This window comes from Hippocampus zosterae, chromosome 10 (assembly GCF_025434085.1).
Source record: "Hippocampus zosterae strain Florida chromosome 10, ASM2543408v3, whole genome shotgun sequence".
Taxonomy (NCBI): domain Eukaryota; kingdom Metazoa; phylum Chordata; class Actinopteri; order Syngnathiformes; family Syngnathidae; genus Hippocampus; species Hippocampus zosterae.
Window position 1 is genome coordinate 22648111 of NC_067460.1, and position 24189 is coordinate 22672299.

General features: G+C 43.6%; 1 protein-coding gene across 5 annotated transcripts in view; it reads left to right on the forward strand.

The window, feature by feature from the left end:
• LOC127608903 (rho GTPase-activating protein 42) overlaps window positions 1-24189 on the forward strand; it is a 57176-nt gene that overhangs the window by 21451 nt on the left and 11536 nt on the right. For 3 of the 5 annotated variants that reach the window (XM_052078401.1, XM_052078397.1, XM_052078398.1), the window contains 8 exons: window positions 7705-7776; window positions 18830-18931; window positions 19053-19163; window positions 20304-20408; window positions 22024-22153; window positions 22475-22575; window positions 22958-23067; window positions 23772-23828. In XM_052078401.1, the coding sequence (XP_051934361.1) occupies window positions 7705-7776; window positions 18830-18931; window positions 19053-19163; window positions 20304-20408; window positions 22024-22153; window positions 22475-22575; window positions 22958-23067; window positions 23772-23828 (788 nt within the window). The remainder of the gene's footprint in view (window positions 1-7704; window positions 7777-18829; window positions 18932-19052; window positions 19164-20303; window positions 20409-22023; window positions 22154-22474; window positions 22576-22957; window positions 23068-23771; window positions 23829-24189) is intronic. The other 2 variants (XM_052078399.1, XM_052078400.1) reach the window with 1 other exon arrangement.

Below are 24189 nucleotides of genomic sequence, written 5' to 3' on the forward strand. Positions count from 1 at the left end.
CATGTTCTCCCCGGGCCTGCGTGGGTTTTCTCCGGGTGCTCCGGTTTTCTCCCACATTCCAAAAATATGCGTGGCAGGCTGATTGAACACTCTAAATTGTCCCTAGGTGTGAGTGTGAGTGCGAATGGTTGTTCGTTTCTGTGTGCCCTGCGATTGGCTGGCAACCGATTCAGGGTGTCCCCCGCCTACTGCCCGAAGACAGCTGGGATAGGCTCCAGCAACCCCCGCGACCCTAGTGAGGATCAAGCGGCTCGGAAGATGAATGAATGAATGAATATACCTGAAACGTAGTTGCATATATGTAATGAACGGATCATTTTTCCCAACGAAAGCCTAACTCTTGTTTTTGTTGTGTTATAATTTGAGGTGTCATTGTCCACATGTTTTTTTTTTCTGTTCCTAAAATCTTGGTTTTCTCCCCTTTTAGGTCACAAACCACTATTTTTGGTAAATCCAACCCAAATTCTACTTTTTCTGACAAAAGAAGAGAGTCGACTCTTTGTTTTTGGGAGATTCGATGTTTACAATATATTGCCGTAGAAGCCAATATTCTTGGGCTGCAATTAATTATTTTAGTAATTGGTGAATCGGTTTCTTTATTCAAGCCGAGGGCATTTTTATCCGTCTTGCTATAAATTTTTGCTGCAGATTTCAAGAAATGTCTTTACGAAGTTATCAACGAATTTGCTCAGCGGCTAGTTGCCGATTAACCGAGGCGCCTCTACGAGTCTGGAACGTTAAAACGCTCCCAAATGGCCTGGCAAGTAAATGAGTTCATCTCGGCTGTTGTCGAGGTGTTTCAGTTTGTGACGAAATAGCTCTCGACTAACCTTGCTGCGGGTGCCATTTGCGGACCAGATAAATATTTAGCCGTACAATTGCATGGTTCCGCCCTCCCTCACTTGTCTCCAATGCGGCCCCCCCCACCCTACCCCTCCCGAAACCAATCTACACGCCGCGCTTTTTTTAATAAAGGTCATTTCACACCCTCGGCGTGAAATGGGGGATTTTATTCGATCATAATGACGAGGGTGGAATGTTTATTAGGCGTTCATTTGGCGGGAGCGCGTGCTTAGGACTACTTTAACGAGCCGGGCTAATTTCTTCAGGGCGCGGCGTCTGTCGTTGTGATTATAGGTGCGAGCGGCCCCTATATTTCTTTTATGCCGTGCTGCCGGCGATCATTAGCGGGAATGTGGCTCCAGACGAAGGGACGGGGGGGTGGGGGGGGCGGTTTTGCTCGTCGGCAGCCGACGATAGCGCGTTGACGTCGAGACGAATCAATGCCGACTTACCTGCGAGTCGACGATGCCTTAGAAAAGGTTCAAATTGATGCATGAAAAGGCGACATGTACCGCAAGCGATGATCTCGAAACATTTGAATATTGTTTCATCTTGCGTGGCTCTTCAAAATAAATGGCTTCATTGCCTTTTTCACCTCCTTCCTTTCCTCAAACTGGCTTCTTTATTCATGCTGACATCCTTACTTTGTTTGAATCTATTTTTCTTCCCTCCCTGACTTGCTTCCTTCTTTCCTTCTGTCAGACCGACTTTTGATTCATGCGTCCTTCCCTAAAGCAGTTCTCTGCCTTCCTTCTTGTCCTCTTTCTTTTCAATCCTACTTTTTATTCACGCATGCTTCCTTCACTTGAATCTCCTTTTCTGCCATGGTTCCTTTCTTCCCTCCTTCGTTCCCTTAAACTTGCTTTTATGTACTGTATGCATCCTTTCTTCCTTCCTCTATCTCCTCAAATCGACTTTCCTGCTTTTCATCCATTCCACCCTCCTTGCCGTCTTCCTTCCCTCAGACGTGTTTTTATTCATGCATACTTAGATCCTTCCTGCCTTCCTCGGTTCCTCCATGCCTTCCATTTCTCAGACCCGCTTTTTATCCATGCATCCTTACTTCCGTCCTTTCCTTCCTTACTTCCGCCAAAACATTCCACGTCACTTTTATTTTTTCCTCTTCCACTTGAAGCTGATTCTGCTAAATCATTGTTTAGCTGAACATGGCATATCCACTTTGCTTGTTCCTGCAAAATGCTGTTGTTTTGTCACCTCTTGACTTCTCAACACTTTATTGGCTCAGCAGACCGCCTGCTCGCAAGAACCACTAGGAAAAAATCAATATCAGACTGAGAGCTTGCTCCTCGTTACTGATAATGAGTCATAAATATGCCCCGGACAACATGGCTAATAATGGATTAGGAAAAAAAAGGCTTTTATACAGTGTGCAGTGGAATTACGGTTGTTATTACCCCCGTGTAAGGATGCAAAATGTGATTCTTAATGATGGTCTCGTGGAACTTACTTTCAATTTCTTTCACATCTACAGAGATTTAAAATAATGTAACCGCTATTTCTCTCCCTCATAATCGTGGCAATCTGAGATTCGCCTCCTAATTTTGATTTTCTATTTAAAAACAGTTGATGGCGATGCCGACTTGACATGACGAGCAGGAAAGATCCCCAATTTTTTTTTTCTTCTAAATGCTTGTGTCACGTTGTGCCCGAAGCGATAGAATGATCGCTCCGTGCACAACAAAATAAGGAAGTGGTTCCCCGTAATAGCAGACACAAAAAGAGATCCTGTCAGATAACAAAAGGAGTCTTTAATAACGAACACAAAATAACCCGACAGGGAGAATAACAAAAAGCGCTGGTCAAAATAGGGACCAGGGATAAAATAAAAGGACAACAGAAAACGCTTGCGGAAAAAGATGGCAAGGAGGGTCAGATTAGAATAATGAATATAAGTTTCACTCGCAAGAGGAAACAACGACCCGTAAATACAGCACAAGGCTAAGAGGCAATGAATAAATGCAAGGAGGAATTGGGCGAGAGAAATTTTGGCACGGCGTGGAATTCTCCGGCAGTGAGTAGACTGCCAGAGCGTCCAAATAAAGGCTGCGCAATTACTCCCTAATGGGTGACAGGTGTGTAAACGGCGTGCAGAAAGTCCGCCCTCTGCTGGCAACCACGGGACGTGACAGCTTGAGGTCTATTCCCTGTTTATTTCTGCACAAATCCCTTTCTACCTCCGGTGTAACAAGACTCCATGCGTGTAATCGCATTTTTTACGTATCAATTTGTCTTCATTGTGAAAGTGAAACAGGACTTCATAAACTTACCACAAAATGTTATTTTAAGAAGTGTAAAGTTGCATAACGCGGTTGTTGTCTCCGTTTGCGTAGGCAGAGCTACAAACAATTTCTTTCACACACGCTTTCCAAAGCTCTGTGCACACAGCACTCGAATGAAAGACTCAACGTAACACTTAGTGCGGGCTCCCTTTGTACACTTTGTAGTGTTTAATGAGCCGCTGGTGGTCTGAGGAAAAACACGTTCAGTGGCAGAAGCCGAGCGCGCTGCGATTCCACCGCACCTGCGCCGTAATGAAATTCTTCAGCGCTGTCGCGTCCATTCGAGCATCGCGGATTTAATCCGTTTGAGAGAAGCGGCTGCTGAGGGCATCCGGGAACGATGCCGACTTAGCGGGCGAGCCTTGGTGAAGGTTGACTTTAGTTCAGGTGTAAATATGCCCAGTTGATTTACTGAAAAAGACAAATGGATTCAGTTGGGGCGTTTTTGTGCTGTGAACTGAATGAGTGACGTTTGAGGCATGATCCGGTTTGCTTCCGGGTGAGCTGCCCAATGAAACGCACGTACAGTCAAGTCCCTGCTATCTGCGGCAGGTTAAACCGTAAATATGGCAGCACCGAACGTCCCCATAGTGTACGAGATTGTGTTTGCTGGAATGCCTTATTTTGCGGCTACGAGAAGACATCATTGGTGGATTGGCGAATATAATGCCCTTACAACCAATCACCGATTTTGCCTAAAATGCTAAATATCTGCCGGTCACATCCCGCCTACCAAATCGGTGTTAAAGTCAAATCCAAATACTTCAATATTTCAAACTCGTCTTTCAAGAGGGAAAGTGGATTACAGATGATTTTGATAAATATTCATTCATTCATTCATTCATTCATTCATCTTCCTAACCGCTTGATCCTCACTAGGGTCACGGGGGGTGCTGGAGCCTATCCCAGCTGTCTCTGGGCAGTAGGCGGGGGACACCCTGAATCGGTTGCCAGCCAATCGCAGGGCACACAGAGACGAACAACCATTCACACTCACACTCACACCTAGGGACAATTTAGAGTGTTCAATCAGCCTGACATGCATATTTTTGGAATGTGGGAGGAAACCGGAGCACCCGGAGAAAACCCACGCAGGCCCGGGGGAGAACACGCAAACTCCACACAGGGAGGCCGGAGCTGGAATCGAACCCGGTACCTCTGCACTGTGAAGCCGACGTGCTAACCACTGGACTACCGGGCCGCCATTTTGAAAAATATCCACGGAAAATATACAAGTACCGTATTTTCCGCACTATAAGGCGCACCTTCGATGGATAGCCTATTGTAAAACCGTTTTCATATATAGGGCGCACCGCGCAACAATAGTGGCCGCAGTTGTATTGCGCGTCCCCTCGATGGAGCTACGCTAAAGGGAATTCAATACAATACAGCTTTATTTATATAGCGCGTTCACAAATGCTGCAGCTATAACAAAGCGCTTTGCAGAACGTTTAAAATACTACGTCCAAGAAATCTGAATATTGACAAGCCAAAAAAAATATCTTGTTTACAACAATCCGTTTCGGTGTGCGATGTATTAAAAATGAAAATGTTCTAAGGTTGCATGGGCAACTGATTACAAGCGAAGGAGAAGTACACATTCTTTCCTTCACGTTTACATTGCAGGCGTTAATCTCTGGCCCTTATCAAGCTACGTGTTTAACTGTCCTGTCTGTTCAAGTGGAATTGGACAAGCGAGCGCTATTAGATGTCTCCATTGGAAAAGCGCAACGGCGCACACCGCAGGCTCAATTAGACGAGCGAGCACAGAGGAGATAAAGCGTCGGAAATGACATTAGCACACCGGCAGATTACTCCCGGTGCACGTAGATAACACCGCGACTCGGTGGGGAGGTGGCAGGGGGGATTACAAACGGGCACCGTTAGTACGACCGCCAAACGTCCTCCGACGATCTCAGGTGGAGTGTCGCGCCAAACGCTCTCGTGGTTATGCCGTGATTTTGTGATTTAAGACCCTCATCTTGCGTCTTTTTTTTTGTGTATACATGTGCACAGGCAATGCCGAAATGAAACTGTCACCCCTGGCGAGGAAAACAAGTGACGAAAGGGCTGACCTTATCTCCAATGGAGTGCATACGTCACATGCTACGCTAATGAGCGCTAGGCCAATATTCCTGCAAGTGTGAAGGGGAAAAAGGCTGTTGCATCAGCCAATTTGTCACTGAAACCTCGCCGCCTGCACATTTAAAACTAAGCCACATTTTAATGAGCGCTGCAGCGGAAAATGTATATATATGTATATATATATGCAGTATGTATATATGTATGTATATGTGTGTGTGTGTGTGTATATATATATGTTACTTTGACTGAATCATTCAGTGGTCTCCTTATTCCCTGTGTCAGGCAGGACCAATAACATGCATCCTAGTTTTCTAATGTTTAAGAAGCAAAACGCTCCAGATGATCAAGACACGCCCCCAGAATATAGCATACTGTAGGTGTGCTCGTTCTCAAGCCATGTACTGTGTCACCAGCGCATTTGTAATTTTCAGAATGCAACAGTGTATGCGGACGTTTGAATTTCGGTTAGCAAGGTCCGGGCACATAGTTTGTTGTCTATTTATGGTTGAAATAATCAATATACAGTATGTACTTTATAATCATTTTCAGGGAGCATGAATTATTGGCGTGAATTTGCTATTTGTGCTCAGGCTCATTTGTGTTGGACAAAAGATTTCCTGTGAGATCACGCTGACTAAAAAGGTCCTCTCGTAATGTTCACCACCGTGTGTTGAAATCCAAATAGATTTTTTTCTGCATGCTTTGCCTTGCACCTCAGGGGACGAGTACAATTTTCCAAGAACGGTCGTGGAGGGATACCCCAGGGGTCCGTCTCGGGGCCCGCTGCTATTTTGCATGTATATGAATGACCTATCTGACAGGCGTCCTGTGGTTAGCCGGCAGATGCCTGCAGATGATAGGATGGTTTATACATACTGGAAAAGGTCTGGCAAGGACGTTTGGAGCCCTTTGTGTCGCCGCCACCATTTGAAACTGCATTTGTGGTGATTAAAGTAAAGAATGGGGCAATCGACAAGGACCAAAGCTCCTCTTAGAGCGTCCATGTAGGCCCCAACAGATGTTCGGCATGCTAAAATTGCGCTGTGATTAATGATGCAAAATAAAAACTCTGAATCGAGTTCCGGGGCTCACAGGTCCCCAATCACCAGGCTGTTTGCTACCATGAAAAGAAAACGACTTTTTAAAATGATGTCATTTATATTATTTTGCTCTTTTACTTTGAAAAATCACACTTGAACCCCATACACGAAACAGCTTTGAAAACTCGAAATCATACTTTGAAACCCTACCCCTGACTTGAAAACGTTATTTTTTACTACTATTTATTCATTTTTGCATGATAATAATTCAATTCTTCTCTTTTTTGTCAAAAGGTGTGGAATCTTGAAACACCAACGAACCAAACAAACTGCCACCTCCACCTCCCCCATGAATTGCCTCGAATTATTTTACTTTTCTCACCGTGCGAAATAACACACTTCCATCAACCTAACAGACCTGTCACCCCCCCACCCCCACCCCCGCCATTACCTCAGTCCTCTTGCTCTGATGTCATTGACTCAACATGGACGAAAACCTATCCTGCGTTGAATTTTCCAAGACGCTAACGGCACCTTCACCCGGCGCGGCCACCCAAGGATTGAACATTGGCCATAAATGGGGCAATACATCTCCAGCTTATCTGTTTTCTGGGCCGAACGAGTTGCGAGACACTCCGGATGGTGAGCCCCGATAGCGCTTGGGGGAGACAAAAAGGACTCCCGAATGTGAAATGCACCTCAGGATTATCGGCGTAGCACCGGGCCATATTTCTTCAAACCAGAGGTGGAAGAAGGTCATATTATGTGCAAGGCATAAGGAAATCCTAACCTGCAAGTTTCAAGCAAGATATAAATTGACAAAAAATTAAGAATGAAAAAGCCCTCACAAGGATCTTGTTTGAAACTCTAACTCAGATTAGAAACCCCAAGGCACTCTTAAACTCCAGTTTGAATTTCTTGACCCTGCTTTTAAAGATCAATTTAAAAGCCTTAACCCTGGATTGAAACCCTAATTTGAAATAATTGTTTGAAATCCCCAATTTGGAACCCTAACCCCCAGGCTTGAAAACCTCATTTGAAAGTCTCGCTCGGGCTTGAAACTCTAAATTGTAACCCTGACCAGGTTTGCAATCTTAAACCTTGTCTAAAACCTTCAATACAAAATTATACTTTGAAACCACGTCGCTAACGTGAACCGAACTTGAAACCGCAACCCCAGGTTTAAAACCCAAACTTTTAAAACCCTACACATACCACGATAATCGATAATAAATAACAATTGAATGTTGTGCTTGGCATCATTTCCACTGCACGAGCTCATGTCACGCTCGCCGCGTAGCCTTTGCGCAACACTGCGGTGCAATGACAGCTACATCGAGCTTTTCAATTAGCGATCTTTTCAGCTTGAGGACTCGCTTTGAAGAACACAGCTTGACATTTGTCTGCTTTTGTTTTGTCGTCCCCCCGCACCACAGATTCAGAACGCAGACGACGTCTTGATCACTCCCTTGGAAAGGTTTCGCAAGGAGCAGATTGGCGCCGCCAAGGTAAGCGACCCGTTCCACTGTGGAGAGCTAACCTCCTGAACATCATGCTGTGTGGGACGCAAGTCAGACGGAAGATTGAATCTTTGCTCGATGAATCGCGCAAGTGTCGTTTTGCAAGGCAATGAAATGAGGCATCCCGTAATAGAAGTCGGGGTCCAAATGTAAATGACGTTGAACTGCTCGCTCTTTGTGGCAGGGTTTGGTCCCGATTATATAATGCATACAAGAACGTATGTGAAATGAATTTTAATATTGCTGGGGAAATGTTAGCAGATCATTTCCTTAAAAAAAAATTCCCTTCATCATATTTGAAGATTTTTGGAAAAGGAGAAAGAAACAATTTTGGGTGGGCAATTCTGCTCGCAGCCTAATGATGTGTTGTTTCTTCCATTTATTTATTTTTGATATTGTTTATCCTGTCGCCAGACTTGTACATTCCACAAATTCAAACGATAACTATCAACACTCATAAAGATTGGTAACAGAATAGCACATGCAGAAGCAAATCATATTTCAGGCTGGCCACTTTGGTTACATATTTTTTTCTATTATAAATATAACATTTTCTCAAGATAACAGTTTACAATATATACAAAGACAAAATATAAAATTGAAATCAAGTGTTTGGGGATCGTAATTTGTCGTATAAATGCAGTTGACACTATTATACGAAATGATGGACATTTTTAGGGGGCTCGATCCATAATCTTGGGGGATTACTGTCCTTCTAATTTCATGTCTATTTGCAGTAAAAATCCTTTTATGGTCACTGTCATTCTTTCAAAGATACTTCTCCACAATCCTGCTGACCAGCATTTTTTTTTTCTCGTAAAATTTGCTAATCTTATTGTGCCAACCCAACAGTATCTAATTTATAGTATGAGCCATTTTTTTCTAATCAGATTACTGTAATCCGGTTACATGCTCCACACCCGAGTGGACACACAGGATTGATAGGGGCGAAAGTGCTGGCTGCAGGGCATCCTCGGCGGGCCCCCGCTGATGACTTGTAAAAAGCGTAGAGTTGCTTCACAGGAACGTGGCTTTCATTCCCCGGCTAATGCCGGCGCTGTCAAATGAAAGCACGGCGTCGTGTTTGCGCTCGTTCCCACGACGCCCTGCCGAGTCTCTGAGCTCGCTTCAGCCCTGTCGCCGTGGTTATGTGGTCTTCTTAGCCCTTGTGAGTCCGTCCGTTCCTTTGATAGGTAGCCTGCTTTATTTAATGCATTGCCTGCACCAGAAAACTTTGAAACTGTCTTGAAACCGTTATTTGAAATCCTACTTCTCCTTTGAAACTGTAACCCAGGTTTGAAAGAATACTTTTAAAACGCTTAACTTTAATGACGCAAAGCGACACTGATGTGCCGACAGTTGGCGTTGATAGCAGTCAGTGCATATCTTCCTTATCCTCCATGAAACCTGTAATATTATTAGTATAATTATACTGTATATATATTCATTCATTCATTCATCTTCCGTACCGCTTGATCCTCACTAGGGTCGCGGGGGGTGCTGGAGCCTATCCCAGCTGTCTTCGGGCAGTAGGTGGGGGACACCCTGAATCGGTTGCCAGCCAATCGCAGGGCACACAGAGACAAACAACCATCCACACTCACACTCACACCTAGGGACAATTTAGAGTGTTCAATCAGCCTGCCACGCATGTTTTTGGAATGTGGGAGAAAACCGGAGCACCCGGAGAAAACCCACGCAGGCCCGGGGAGAACATGCAAACTCCACACGGGGAGGCCGGAGCTGGAATCGAACCCGGTACCTGTGCACTGTGAAGCCAACGTGCTAACCACTGGGCCACCGGGCCGCCTACTGTATATATAATATCTATTAATTTCCATCCAATGGGTTCTCTGTCCCCTCCACTTTTCAGTGTTATTATTGCACATGTTTATAGAGCAGCTCCTTAAAAGCCCGCTCCCCACGTCACTCTGAACTCCACCCACTTCCTCCTAATGGCTTTCTCCTCTCGTATCGCCAAACATTAGCTTGGACTGGAGGGAGATAAAAGCCGGCCAACACGAGTGGCGACTTTTACACGATTCCGAGAATGCGCAGCCACGCTCGGCCTTTCTGACCGCCCCCTCCCACCATCCGCCCAACCCCCACATGGCCCCCTTCCAGTTAGCGCCTTATTTGGCGGCACTGCGAGTAATCCCTCGAGGTCACGAATGGACGCTTCGCCTCGGCGGGTGCTGATGCGTGACGCTCACGGCGAGCCGGCGCATGAAATGCACCACTGCAGGGAAATCCACATCCACATCCACATAACAATTACAACTAAGCAGAGAACATTCACATTAAAAGGAATATATGACGGAAAAGTGACTATTGTAATTGCTTTTATGCAAATCCTATGCACTTAATACCTCAAATTACAAATGTAATTTGTTTTGTGAACTATTAGACTGGAATGTAATTTACTTGCACGTCAAATACATTTTCCCCATTGAAATGAATTGGAATTCCATTAATCCGTTCCAGACTCGTAAATAACACAATTTTTATGACAACGCAATAAAAGAAGAGCGTAAAGATTGGGGCTGAACTGATGTTTTTTTGGGGGGGGAGACTAATTTGAGTAAAATTCCAGTAATTTATTAATTGGCCGATTGATTAAAAAATATCAAGAGAATAAATAATGTCTTTTTTGTTCCCTTCAAGCTTACAACAACAAAACATATGACTTGCAGGATGACCATTGGATTATTTTACAATGTTTTGATATTTTGTTATTTTGTGAGAAGAGGGAAAAAAAAAATTTATGGTTGGATGTCATTATTCTTGTCTTATGCAGTAATGAGTTAGGGTTTATAATGAATCGGTCAGGCCCTAGTGAATATATCAAGTGGTTTCGAAAATGTAACAATTAAACATTTTAATTTTCTCATTATTCGTTTTCTCCATGTTCACTTTCGATAATTACGTCCAATACCCACCGCGATTTAATCAAAAGGGGATTTGGTACGTGAAATATTTAATCCATCCACACAGCCCGACCCCCTGTTGTTAGTCTTCTTCCCACACAAAAATATATTTTAAGAACTGTCATAAAGACCGAAGTCATTGTATTTGTGCTTTCATTCATGTTGTCATGTTTTTTCCTTTTCACACATACTGAGATGTATCAGAGTTAAACTTCCCAAATGTGTGTGTGTGTGTATGTGCACTTTATTTTATTTTTTTTATTTTGATGGGGGTGGGGTGCTGCTGTGCTACTTTTAACTTTCGTCCTGGAATCAGCAGAGGAGCTTCAGATTCATGGGTGACCCTTTTAGCTTGTGGTTAAGAAAAAGAAAAATAATCACATTATGATGTTCCGGTTGAGGGATTTCGTCAGCAGGGTTACTGTTGAGGTCCATCATCGGCTTGAGTGTGAAGAATGAATGCACGCACACACACACACACACGCACACACGAGGGATGTGACCACTGCTAATTAAAACATGTCAGCGCACACACCGCAGATAGTTCATGGCTATTTTGGATCTCTGGAGGACGTGACATTTACCTTTTTTCAATTTAATCTTGAAATGTGATAATTGCACTGTATGTACTGTATATGACACAACCGCGACTATGAACTGTTAAACAAATATAGCAAACGCCAGCCTATTCCTAGTTTATGATTCACAAATGTACCCACACGCCAAAGCACTGACAAAATCACGGAGTAGTACCCAGCGCATGCGTTTGTTTTGTTCTTTTTTTTTTTCCAAACTTGCAAAATTAACTCCTAATCTCGCCAAACACTGCACATCATTAATAATCCCAAAATATGTACATTCCAAAATAAACCGACAGCCATCCCTCTCTGCCGGCAGGAAAATCAAGATTGCCGGTCTCGCTCGTCTTTCAAATTCACACAGCATAATGCAAGAGTGTTGAGACCATCTAGTGGTCGACAGTGGAATTACATCTGAAACAAACGACACGACGAACAAATGACAGTTTTGAAACTATACACTCCCAAAATAAATGAGTGAACTAGCAAGAGTCCGAACCCGGAACATTTCGGGGGCGAGGCTACAGTCCCTCACAATTATTCATAAACGCAGGCTAAAAACTTAAATATAGCCGGCATTTTAGACAAGGTTGGATATAAATCCCTTGCCGTTTGATGGCGTGATCCGCGTTCGCTACTAATTAGCTTCCAGTCATGAGCTGCCTCATACCGAGCCCCCTCCTCCTATTTCTTGTCACCGTTCCGGAGAAGCCATTTCAACTGAATGTGCAGGTGACACCTCGTCAGGCACAGATGTTTGCTTTACTGCTGAAATGTTACGGTGCGTGATATTGAGACCGTTTTTCCCTTGTTTGCTGTACACATCAGTGAACGTTGGGCCTCTCTCTGCTGACATCTGTTGCCATGGTAATGAGAGGCAAGAAGACAATAGCCGTGTGGCTCATTAGAGCCCCTGTTAAGAATGGCAAAGTTAGCGAGGTATACTGTATACATATTTTTTTTATTTTTTGAATGTTCACCCCTTAAGTATTCATAACATGATTCACTCACTGGCCACAACATTAGGTACGGTACACCTGCACAGCTAATGACGCATACACTGTACACTGTAGGAGGGGTCACAAATTGAGCTCACGGAGAGAAATGTTCCTGCTTATAATCCTAAAATGAAGCGCGAAACCCTCAATGGCATTAGGCAGGCATGTCCAAAGTCCGGCCCGGGGGCCAAATCCGGCCCGCGGTCGAATTTCATCCGGCCCTCGGCCCCTGTCATAAAATCAGTGCCGTCTGGCCCGCAGGTTGGGCGCAATGGAACACGTGTTGCATTGACTGAGGTCTCGTAGACTGGTGAGTGATGTTTCATAGAGTACTGCTTCCCTCTAGTGGCTAAATGAGTAATAGCATTCACTAAATGAGTAACAGCATTTAGACACTAGAGGGCATCACTCACGAGTTAACAAGACATCACTCCGTGTTTATATTGACTGTCATATTTCAAATGATCCTTGCAGTTGTGGATATGTGTATTGCTTGTTCGTTTCCCTGTTGTTCGAGTCAAAGGTTTTGTGACTATTGAAAAGTCATGGTGATACATTTTATGTTTCAAATCAATCAATTTGCACTCAGGAGACTTCTGTTTAAGAAAAAGTCAAGTGAATAAGCAGTTGCATGTGATATACCTGTTTCAAATGAACCAAAAGAAATTCTTATTCATTCATTCATTTCATTCATCTTCCGAGCCGCTTGATCCTCACTCGGGTCGCGGGCGGTGCTGGAGTCTATCCCAGCTGTCTTCGGGCAGTAGGCGGGGGACACCCTGAATCGGTTGCCAGCCAATCGCAAAGAAATTCTTAAGATTGTTGAAATTAAAATGGAAATGTGAAACAGACTGGCTTACTAAAATTTGTTGAACAATATTGTTGTTCAATGTAAAGAATGTCAGCCAAGGTCGGCCCCCCGACATTTTACCACATAAAATCTGGCCCCCTTCGCAAAAATTTGGACACCCCTGGCATGAGGACTTCAGAAAAAATGTAATGTTACAGTAAAAATCTTTTTTTTGTTGTAGAAAGTTATATTCCAAGATATAACTATCGTCATGCAATGCCCTTTTATTTTGGAATACGACACCTTTGCGCTCTACAAATATCAGAATATAATCCTGCAACATTGTGCTTTTTTTTTCTTGAAAAAAAGTAATGCGAGAATGATTTACGTGACAGGTCATAATCCTTTCAGTGCTTTTAACTGGCCAAAAGCTACGGCGTGAAGTCGTAATTTGTTTGTTTTGTAAATTTCCCCAGTGTGGGACTAATAAAGGATATCTTATCTTCTCTTTTCTTGGTTTCCATATGTAGATATGCACGTGTAATGATGCAACATAACCATTTATTTATTTATCACTACCGCTTGCAGACCCTCGATATCCCGGGGCCTGCGTTTTAGAACCACAGCTATAATGGTGCTCTTTCAAATCAATTACATCTTGTGGATTGGAGAAGCCGGATCTATACCTCGCGGTCTTCTGCACTTCTACTGATATTTCCTGATTGTAGAATTTTTGTCCGTATAGTCTAGTGAAAATACGGTTGGGTAATGCATTTTTTTTTTCTCCCACTAAATCTTGCATACAAACAAACACACAACAGGCATTCCAACATCGCTCTGCATCGGAATCATCTCTTCCTGCATGCGATTTATTCATGAGGGAGTACAAAGTCATCAGATGGGGAAATCTTCCAGGTTGTGCAGTAGAGCAGAGTGTGTGTGTGTGTGTACGCTTGCGTTTGTTGAGTACATTAGTTGCCGAGTGCTTACAACTGCTTTGTTTCTCTTCTTTTCCCAGCCAGCTGATTACTCTTGGGCACCCGGGATCACTCTGGGTCAAAGATTCCTTCTCAGCTGCGCTGCGGGGTTTTTAACGCTACCGTAACGCATCTGATACTTCAATAACAACTCGCTGCAACCGTGTTGATGATAAACAAGGCCACAGTGTCAAATAGGTAAATGTTAAACGCGCGCCGCAAGAGGTAAAAGCAGCAACGCTGTCCCTGCTCGAGGCTGCCGACTATTTCATATTATAGTTTGAGTGGAGGGAACATTTACTGCATCCGTTCTGAAATCGGCTTCAGGGAAGGACTATCACTCTTGGCACATCCCCCACTTCACGGTATTATCGTTCATGATCACATGACATTCCCATGATATTACTGCTAAGTGTATTAGCATTTGCATACACTAGCATTTGCATACATGCATACAGTACATACATACAACTAAATATTACTCCTAAATTGGGTGCAAATAGTTTGTCAAGCTTCTCAAATGTATAATTGTTAGACTGGTGAGATTTTTAAAAACATTATTTTGCCATCAAAAGCACATTTTGTCATTGCTGTTGATATTTTATAAAAGAAAAGGCCTGTTTAGATGTTTGGTTGTCAATAAAACAAAAGTAAATGGCATAAAAGTCACTGCTGCTCATAAAATATGTATCTTTTCACCCAATCCTTGTTTTCTGTTCTCCAATCCGCGACTTGGGTGAAACCAACTCATATTTGACTTCCGATCACGCAAAGAAAAGCAAATGGAATACGGTGGAAAGAAACTCTTTATTCTGATGAAATAAGTGAGATGAATGTTTAATTTGGTTGTTTCTGTGTTGACATCGTCGTAAAGCACAATATTCCGTTCGCCAGAAAAGATGAGACAGAATGCCGTCTGTCACCTGGCCGGCACTCAATCTAGGCGACCCCGCTTCAGATGACCTGCGACCAGGCCACAGAGGAAGCTGCTATCACCTTATTTTTGGTCCGCGGGTGGGCTTGAACTGCCACTCTCTGTTCCTCCTTTTACCTTCCACAGTGACACACACAATGACATCAGTCTGAAGCTTGGCAGGATTCCTTCGTCTGATTACCCCCCCCCCCAACCCCCCCACCTGTATTGTTCTGCCATCCGGCAGGCCTCGCAAGGTGCCATACTTATTTCTGGGACAAATCATAGAGCCACCCGGTGCACTCTTCGAGACCTCTGTCGGTACAGGTGGCGAAAGAGACTCCGTACTCGAGTCAAAGTACAGATAAATGTCTGGGGATTTTTTTTATTTTAAATGCTCCTCCAGTTAAAACACAAATCTTAAGAGTGCCCCAACTTACAATTTTTCTCATTACAAGCTCATGATTGTTTGATTTGATCAACAACAACATCATCAGCTTCTTGTTGACTTTGAAACTTAGCTTGTAGCCGACGTGTAACAACAAAGCTTGTGATGGAAAAGTGGTTAGAACTGCATGACTGTCCGTGTTTTATGTTATGTGTTGTGTTTATTATTTTGCTTTATGTTAACTGTTTTGTAAAGCGCTTTGTTACAGCTGCCACTGTTGTGAAAGCGCTATATAAATCAGCATGTATTGTATTGTATCAACTTTTAAGTGGTACAAATGGGCAATTTCAGTGTATAACTAAGTAATTAGCTAGTTCAAAGTAAATGTCGTGGTGCAGGAGGGGCATCTCATGCTGGACACCAAAGTGTGACACTGGGTGCTATTTTAGCCCCCCCCCCCCCCCAAAAAAAATCAAGGGAAGCATACTTTGAGCACTTTCCCAAACGCGCTAACATGCACCAGAATGCTGTAGCTAAGTGAGGTGTCTACATAGCCGCCATGTTGGCAGGGGCTAATGTTCCCATCCAAAGCGATTGCGGTTTAGTTTTTTTTTTTGTCAATGCCAAAATGTGTGCGTAATTTGTTGTAATTGCTCGGTATTGTGCGCAACTGGATGCAACACAGTGTGTTGATATACTTTGTTTTTGTTTGTATTGCCGTCCACACGCATGAAAGGTACAAACGCCTTTGCTTCTCCCAGCATAGTCACGCAGCTAAAAAGGGCTGTAATGTATCTTACTATATTCACGTCGACAACTGAAATGGTGAAAACATTTCCCAAAAGAACAGTGTGCAGTTCTTATCAAACTTGTTAGATGATGTTGGGGAAACAAATCTCTGAATTCACTTGACAGGCTTTTTCAGGTAAAGTAATGAAGTGCTTTGTATTTGTAGTAAACAAACAAAGCAGGGTGACACCTCCTCACATTTTCACTGCGCAGTCCCCACAGCGCGAGATGGCTTGTCAGAATGTGCCGTGCAGCCGTTCACCGCTCGCTCGTGCTGGTCAGACTTCCGCTTAGGCCACGGGGGGGGGTCCTCTGATAAAACCCGAGCTCCTAATTTATTGTGACTCCCGTAGTGAGTGTGTATGTGTGTTTTCTCTCTCCTGAGGGAATTCGCTTCACTTGCACGCGTGCTTCCAAAATAGTGTCACGTCAACCAACACCGGCAGTTTATTTTTTGGTTGTTTTTTTTTTTGTTTTGTTTTTTTACTCGAAGAAAAAGTAGACGGTCGGTTCTTGGGGGAAATATATTTGCTGTCAGCGTCGTATCATACTTAAGTGTGTTTATTTAGTTCGACACCTGTTTGTGTGGCTTGTCTCTCTCGACAACAGCACCCCTTCATCCTTTGCCGACAAAAATCAATTGTGCGCCAGGAACAGCGGGTGTGATGGAAATAAGAAGCCATGTAAAATTATCTATTGATTTTTTTTTTTTTTTTCGTTCTCACTCTCGCTTTCTCTCAATCTGGTGGCGGAATTGTTGCATCGTCGTGTCTCGTGGCGAGTTTTAACTCGCTCAGGCGGAACGCTCGTGTGGGTCCAGTCGGCTTGCCGTGAACATCAGGGCCATGGGAATGAAAACAAACAAGCAGGCTCTGATTTCAAGCCCCCCCCCCTCCAATGCCCCCCTCCTCAGGGCCCACTCCCCCTCCCTTTTTCTGTTACTGTGGCTCAGCCCAAGAGGTCAGACAACACACATGCCTTCATAGAATAGAAGCCTCTGATTTGGAGCCGATTTGGGGGGGGGGGGGTGTTAAAAGTTGAGTCTTGTTGGTCTTACATGCTTGCAAGATGGCCGCCTGTCATGAAAAGTCCATTTCCTGCTCCTCTCTCAGGAACATTTTGTCAGATCCTTAGGGATCATTTTTGGAAAATGCAAACGTCATCCGGCCACTTTATAGTGGGGGGGGGGGGGGGGGAGTTCTTAGCCCCAAGCAGATCTGCTGCTAAATTTATGTTTCTGTTGAGGGTTTACTGTAAGTCTGCCCCCACCCTCCTGCCCCCTCGGAATGATGGAATCATTCACTCTTTCCCAACTCCCGAATCGCTGTACAGTAATCAAGATTTTTATGTAGTAGACCTTAGAGTTCACTAAAAGGTCAACTAAAAACTATGCTGTGCGCATCTCACCTGAGAAGTTGTTTTTTTTAAATCTTTTTTTCAAGCCAACTTCACAACAAGCAGTGAACTATTCTTCAAAAAGAGGCCCACTGTTAGCTTAGCTCTTATAGCTACTCTCAGTTGAAGATTAAACCAAGAGAATTACACGTTCTGTATTTCACCAAACAACATTTAGCAATGTGCGATCGATATTATTTTGCATTTCAATTTATTTTGAGGCCTGGTAGTCCAGTGGTTAGCACGTCGGCTTCACAGTGCAGAGGTACCGGGTTCGATTCCAGCTCCGGCCTCCCTGTGTGGAGTTTGCATGTTCTCCCCCGGGCCTACGTGGGTTTTCTCCGGGTGCTCCGGTTTCCTCCCACATTCCAAAAACATGCATGGCAGGCTGATTGGACGCTCTAAATTGTCCCTAGGTGTGAGTGTGGGCGTGGATGGTTGTTCGTCTCTGTGTGCCCTGCGATTGGTTGGCAACTGATTCAGGGTGTCCCCCGCCTGCTGCCCGAAGACGGCTGGGATAGGCTCCAGTACCCCCCGCGACCCTAGTGAGGATCAAGCGGTTCGGAAAATGGATGGATGGATGGAAAATCCAAAACTCGGGGAATCTTATTTTGCACTTTGGTTAATTTATGACAAGTGAATCCCTAAATTCAGAGTAGATTGTTTGCGTTTTGTTGTGGTCTTTGATTCTCGACTACAAATTGACTGCCTTTTGTCAGAACTAAAGGTCTTCCTATAAAATGATCTGTCATTGATTTAATAGAAATGTTTTGTATCAAAATTATTAGCGGTATCGGTTACTGGTATCGGTGCGTGCTCGAGAATCGACTACTTGTACTGGTATTTGCCTGAAAATAAGTCGTATTGAATATCTCCAGTGTTGGGGTTCAAACTGTGTGTGAGGTTACAGCGGCTTAAAAATGATACTTTCAGGATTTTTTTTTTGAGGAACACTCAGGCCTACTACACTACTGTACTGTATTTTCGTGTTGGTTATAATGGTGGTACAGTACTTGGAGGGGAATATATATATGTGTATATATAGATATATATTTTAGACGAGGTCTGTGGTGTAAAAATGAACCACTGCTCTTGATAATTCCACCGACAGGTATCATGAAAGTGTCCTCTACTGCTTTTATGACTCTCAATTCTGCAGTCATGTGCATGTGGAGTGTGAATGGGGTTTGACTTCCACCTAGTGGCAGCCGCATCACACTTTCCCAGGACCTAAAACCCGGTGTCCTGAGGTTCTCCTTTTATTTATCTATTCCTTTTTATTTTAGGACGGGAAGAAGAAATTTGATAAGGAGACGGAGAAATATTACTCCACGCTTGAAAGGCACCTCAACCTGTCGTCCAAAAAGAAAGAAGCTTATCTTCAAGAGGTAAAGCCCAAACAAACCTGTTTTTTTTTTTTTTATAGTTAATGCAGCTTTGTCTGTCATCTCAAGATGAATAAAGCTCGGGTTCACCTTTCTTTGACTGGACACTTTTGCTGGTTGGCAGGCCGACGCACAGATTGATAAGGAGAGGCAGCTCTTTTATGACGCGTCCCTCGAGTACGTCTTCAAAATACAGGAAGTGCAAGAAAAGAAGAAGTTTGAGTTTGTGGAGCCGGTAAGTGGAACTTATTTCCAACACATTGCTTGTATGAGGCAAGGGAAGTTTATTTTCATAGCGTCAGGCAAACATGAGGCAAAATCCATCGTGCTTTTCAGTGGCAAAGACATAATGAATTAAAAAAAAAAAAATCTGTGAAAAGATGAAAAATCATCATTTGAAAAAAAATTACGGTCAACAAAAAATCGGTGATTCTCAGATATGCTTTTTAATGGAGAAAATTGAATGGGAGAGTTTTTCAGTGAATAACAAAAAAATAACACAAACACAGCGCTGCCTTGATTTATGACTTTAATCCATTCCGTGACCAAGCTCGCAACGAAATGGCTGAATGATTTAAAAAAATAAAATCTAATGAAATCTAATTGAACTTTCCTTCCTCAATATTGCAATCGCAATTTATCACGCAATCATCTTTTCAAAGTCCTCTTCCCGTGTATTTTTTTTTGAACAAACGCAATCGATTGATTCATCTGTATTAAAATAAACAATATCAGATTTAGAGTAGGCGGCCCGGTAGTCCAGTGGTTAGCACGTCGCCTTCACAGTGCAGAGGTACCGGGTTCGATTCCAGCTCCGGCCTCCCTGTGTGGAGTTTGCATGTTCTCCCCGGGCCTGCGTGGCTTTTCTCCGGGTGCTCCGGTTTCCTCCCACGTTCCAAAAACATGCATGGTAGGCTGATTGGACGCTCTAAATTGTCCCTAGGTATGAATGTGAGCGTGGATGGTTGTTCGTCTCTGTGTGCCCTGCGATTGGCTGGCAACCGGTTCAGGGTGTCCCCCGCCTACTGCCCGAAGACGGCTGGGATAGGCTCCAGCACCCCCCGCGACCCTAGTGAGGATTAAGTGGTTCAGAAAATGGATGGATGGAGATTTAGAGTACCGCGCATAACACCACTGAGTTATGTTTTTTTTTTTCCCAACAAGATGCTGTAATTGACATAGTCTGTGCATAACAACAACAACAACAACGCCAGCAGCTGCTCAACTGTGGAGGAGTTTGGAGAGAGGGTCACACGAAAGTGCACCTCTTTAACTTTTTCGAGCGCCCTCTCTATCCTATTTGTATGATACAGTACACGGGATTGTGTCTGTGTGTGTCTGTGCGCGCTAATGCCTCAGCGCTGCTCCTTCACAGCTCCTGGCCTTCCTGCAGGGTTTGTTTACGTTCTACCACGAGGGATACGAACTGGCTCACGAATTTGAGCCGTACAAGCAACAGCTCCAGTTCAACCTCCAGAACGTAAGCACCGACCCGCATCTCACCGTGCCCTGTATGGTCGTCAGGTTTCTCTGCTGCTGCTTTTTAAAAGAGACACACAATGCATTTTTTTTAGGTCATTATGTAATGGAGTTCTCTGGTGTCTTTATAAAAGTTCTGCTAATTGTTTCGAAAGAGAGAAGGAGAGACCCTCCATAAAGACGAAGTAAAAGCATCATTTGTATTTTCACTGGTGGTGGCAGAACTTCGTTGCAAAGCAATTAAGTATTGAGGGGGCAGCCTTGCCACTGCTCACACCCCCAGACCCGCTCGACTGCAGGGTGTGCTACTGCAAGAACTACATTTGTTTGCATTACCATAAAAAGCAGAGGAATTTTCACTCATGGAAGCAGCACTTCACCAAGTGGGCAAATATGTACTCGGACTTTGTTGTATTTCTGAGCAGAAATCTGTTGTAATCTGTCCATCCCATGAACAAGCGATTAAAAAAAAAAGCCCCTCAATTTCCCCTAACATGTCTCCTCTATGATATACTGCCCTTAATTAAAAAAATAGATAAATAAAATAAGAAGAAAGGTTAAGAGTGAAAGAACAGCAGGCTGCGTTCGACAGCAGTGGCAGCCCCAGGGCCCCCTGGAAATCGGCCTGACGCAGCAGCCGTCGCGCTGACATTTTACACTTGCTCTTCACGCCCCGCAAGGCTGAGGGCTCTGATAGCACTGCAAGGCTGCATCAGCATCTCGCTGCTACGCGTCATGACACACTGCAATCCGCCGTGGCAAATAAAGTTTGACTTCCTCACTCGATTTTTTTTGTGTTTTTTTTTTTTTGTGGTTGATTTTGCAGGGATTTCTTCTTTTACTTGAGCATTTATTCATTTCTTTTACATTTTACTTTTAGATAGCTGGTAAGAGGGATAGATAGCGATGTAAGATAGATGTGTTTGTTTTCAAGACAGCTCGATAGCGAGTGATGGTTGACGGATGGATGGATGGACGTTTTTGTTTTCAAGCTGGCGAACTAACTAGCGATGGATGCATGTATTGATTGATTGAGTGGTAGATGTTTTTGTTTTCAAGATAGCTATCTGGCTAGTGATGGATGATAGATGGATGGATGTTTTTGTTTTCAAGCTAGCTAGCTAGTGATAGATGTATAGATAGACAGATGTTTTTGTTTTCAAGCTAGTGAGCTAACTAGTGATAGATATTTTTAATTAAAGGGACGTGGGGGGGTCAGGTCTAAAATTTGGTTTACAATGATGTCTTCTACGTGCCCCCAGTAGTCTAAACAAGGGATTCAATTTCAATCACATCTGGGGAGCATTACTTAAGCAGACAAATCCACCTGTTTTTAGCCATGTCAAGGGGCGGCCATTTTGTCTCCTGTTGTCAACTGGCACTGAGATGTCATTTTCAGCGAGTGGCAAAATGGCCACCTTCGCCCTGAGGTGGATAAAAAAATGGGGCGAAGCTGGGGAGAGGGGGGTGGGGGGTTACTTTCTTATTTCATATTCCACAATTTTAATCAGCAATCCGTGTTGACACTCGTGGGGCTACATAGAACATTGACTTGATGTTTTCACGATGATGCGCAAACAAACTCTCACCCCCCCCCCCATCCCTCCCCCACGCAGACGCGCAACAACTTTGTGAGCACCAAGCAGGAAGTGGAGAAACTGATGAGGAGGATCAGGTCTGCCGACCAGGACTACAAAGCTCCAGGCCGATGGAGCATGGAAGGCTTCCTCTATGTACAGGAGAAACGTGAGTGACGATGTCATCCAAGTTTGGAAGTGTCAGTCAAATGTCCCAGTAAAGAAACACGTACTTTGTTCGACTTTGTTTTGGAAAAAAAAATTGTTTTAGCCAAAATGCACACAAATGAGGAAATATGCTGACAAGCTGGGTCACAATAGGAATTAAACTCCCAAGTCAAGGTACCGATCCTCCTTTAAAAACTCAGCTCATAGGAAAGTGGTGTTAAGTATTTAAAAAGTAACTAACAGTATCTTGCCATTTATTTTTAATCCTGATGAAAGATGAGTTTCAACTGAGATGACAATATTTTCTTGTTTGTTGCCCTAGGTCCACTGGGCTGCACATGGGCAAGGCACTACTGCGCGTATGAGAAGAGCAGCAAAACTTTTACTATGAGCAATACAGACAATAAATCGGGCAATAAGCAGGTAGTTGACTCGCCTCTTTTTTATTTTTTTATTTTTAGTTTTAGTTTTAGCTTAGTTAAGTTAGGTCAAATCAACTAGCTTTATATTTCCTGAGTTGGCATTGTGACTTAGTTGAATGTGTTTTTTTGTTTTGTTCACGTGGGCTTCATGTTTGTTTATCCTTATTTATTTACTTATTTAGCTTAGTTTTGTTTAATCCTGATGTCAGTTTTTGGTTTTGTTTTGTTTTTTTTTTCCATTGATTGATTGACGACTTTATTCCTGACATGTCATTACAATGAATTTTTTTCTTCTTCGTTGATTTTTTTTTTTTTAAATTTCTAACATTGCAGCTTTTAGTATTGGTTTATTTAGGGCTGTTTTTATTGCATGTATATTTTAGAATGGTCTGGTGCTCAACCAGCCCGAGATGTTCAAACTCAAGTCATGCATCCGAAGGAAAACGGACTCCATCGACAAACGCTTCTGCTTTGACGTTGAGGTGGTGGAAAGGTCTGTGCCTTTGCGTGAAATTTCTTAAAATGGCTTAATTTTTATTTATTTTTTTAAGTAACATGATTCTAACTTTTTAAATATGTTTATTCAGTGCTCAAGAAAAAGCTCAGTCGAAGTGCATGTGAGATGTTTTGTGTTCCATCAAATTAACCCAGCGTGTCCCGCCAGGGACTCTCTCCATGTCAACGCACCAACGTTGCTCAGCCCCCATTAACATCCTGGAAGACTCCCATGTTTTCTTTTCCCTTTGAGTCTGGCATGATTCCCCTCACACCTCTTTGTTGCGTATACAGTAGTCCCCCGCTATTCATGAGAGCTTGGTAGCGTGACCTGGAAAAGCTGCGACGGTTTCACTTCGTTTTAATGTCATATTTCAGGACCATAAAAAGTAAATGGCTTCCAGATCATTTGGTTTTGAAAATGAATGAACCAGAAAGGTGCACGTTAATGCACCTGTGGCACAAGACGCATTGTAATTTCCGCTAACGACCCAGGCTTAACTTAGCTCCCCTCCAGCGGTGGGAAGTTTATAAAACGCTCGCTCATGCATCAAATTTTGGATCGGAAAAACAAAGCAGGAAGTCAACGTCAGGCGACGGACTTAAATGTGCGGGGGATTACTGTAACCTCGACGTTTAAAAGCCCTTCCCAGTCCCTTTTTTTTTTCTTCCTTTTCTTCTTCTGTCTTCATGTCCACATAGAAACGGCGTCTGCCGCGGAACTCTTTTCAGGCCTCTTCGATTGTTCTATAAAGTCCGGTACGTGAGTGGACCCTCGTCGCATGTGCACGTGTGTGTTTTGTGTGCGTGTGAGCCGCTTCCGTGTGATTGGCGCCCATCTTGTCTTTCTGCCTCGTTTGCTGCCTCGCTGGGGCAAAATGTGCAGATGCTTTTGAGGTGCGTTTTGCAGCGATTGTTGTCAAGCCTTCCAATTTCGACTTGAATTGATCAGATTGAACTTGAACCATGTCATTTGATAGCCGTCGAAAAGGATATACATAAGTATTTACGACGGGGAGGGGGGGGGGGGAATTGATAGCAAAACTTTTGCTGAAGGGAAAGAGTCCGACCATCTTAGAAAAATAAAATCCTATTTTTTGATGATCTGCGGAAAGTTATG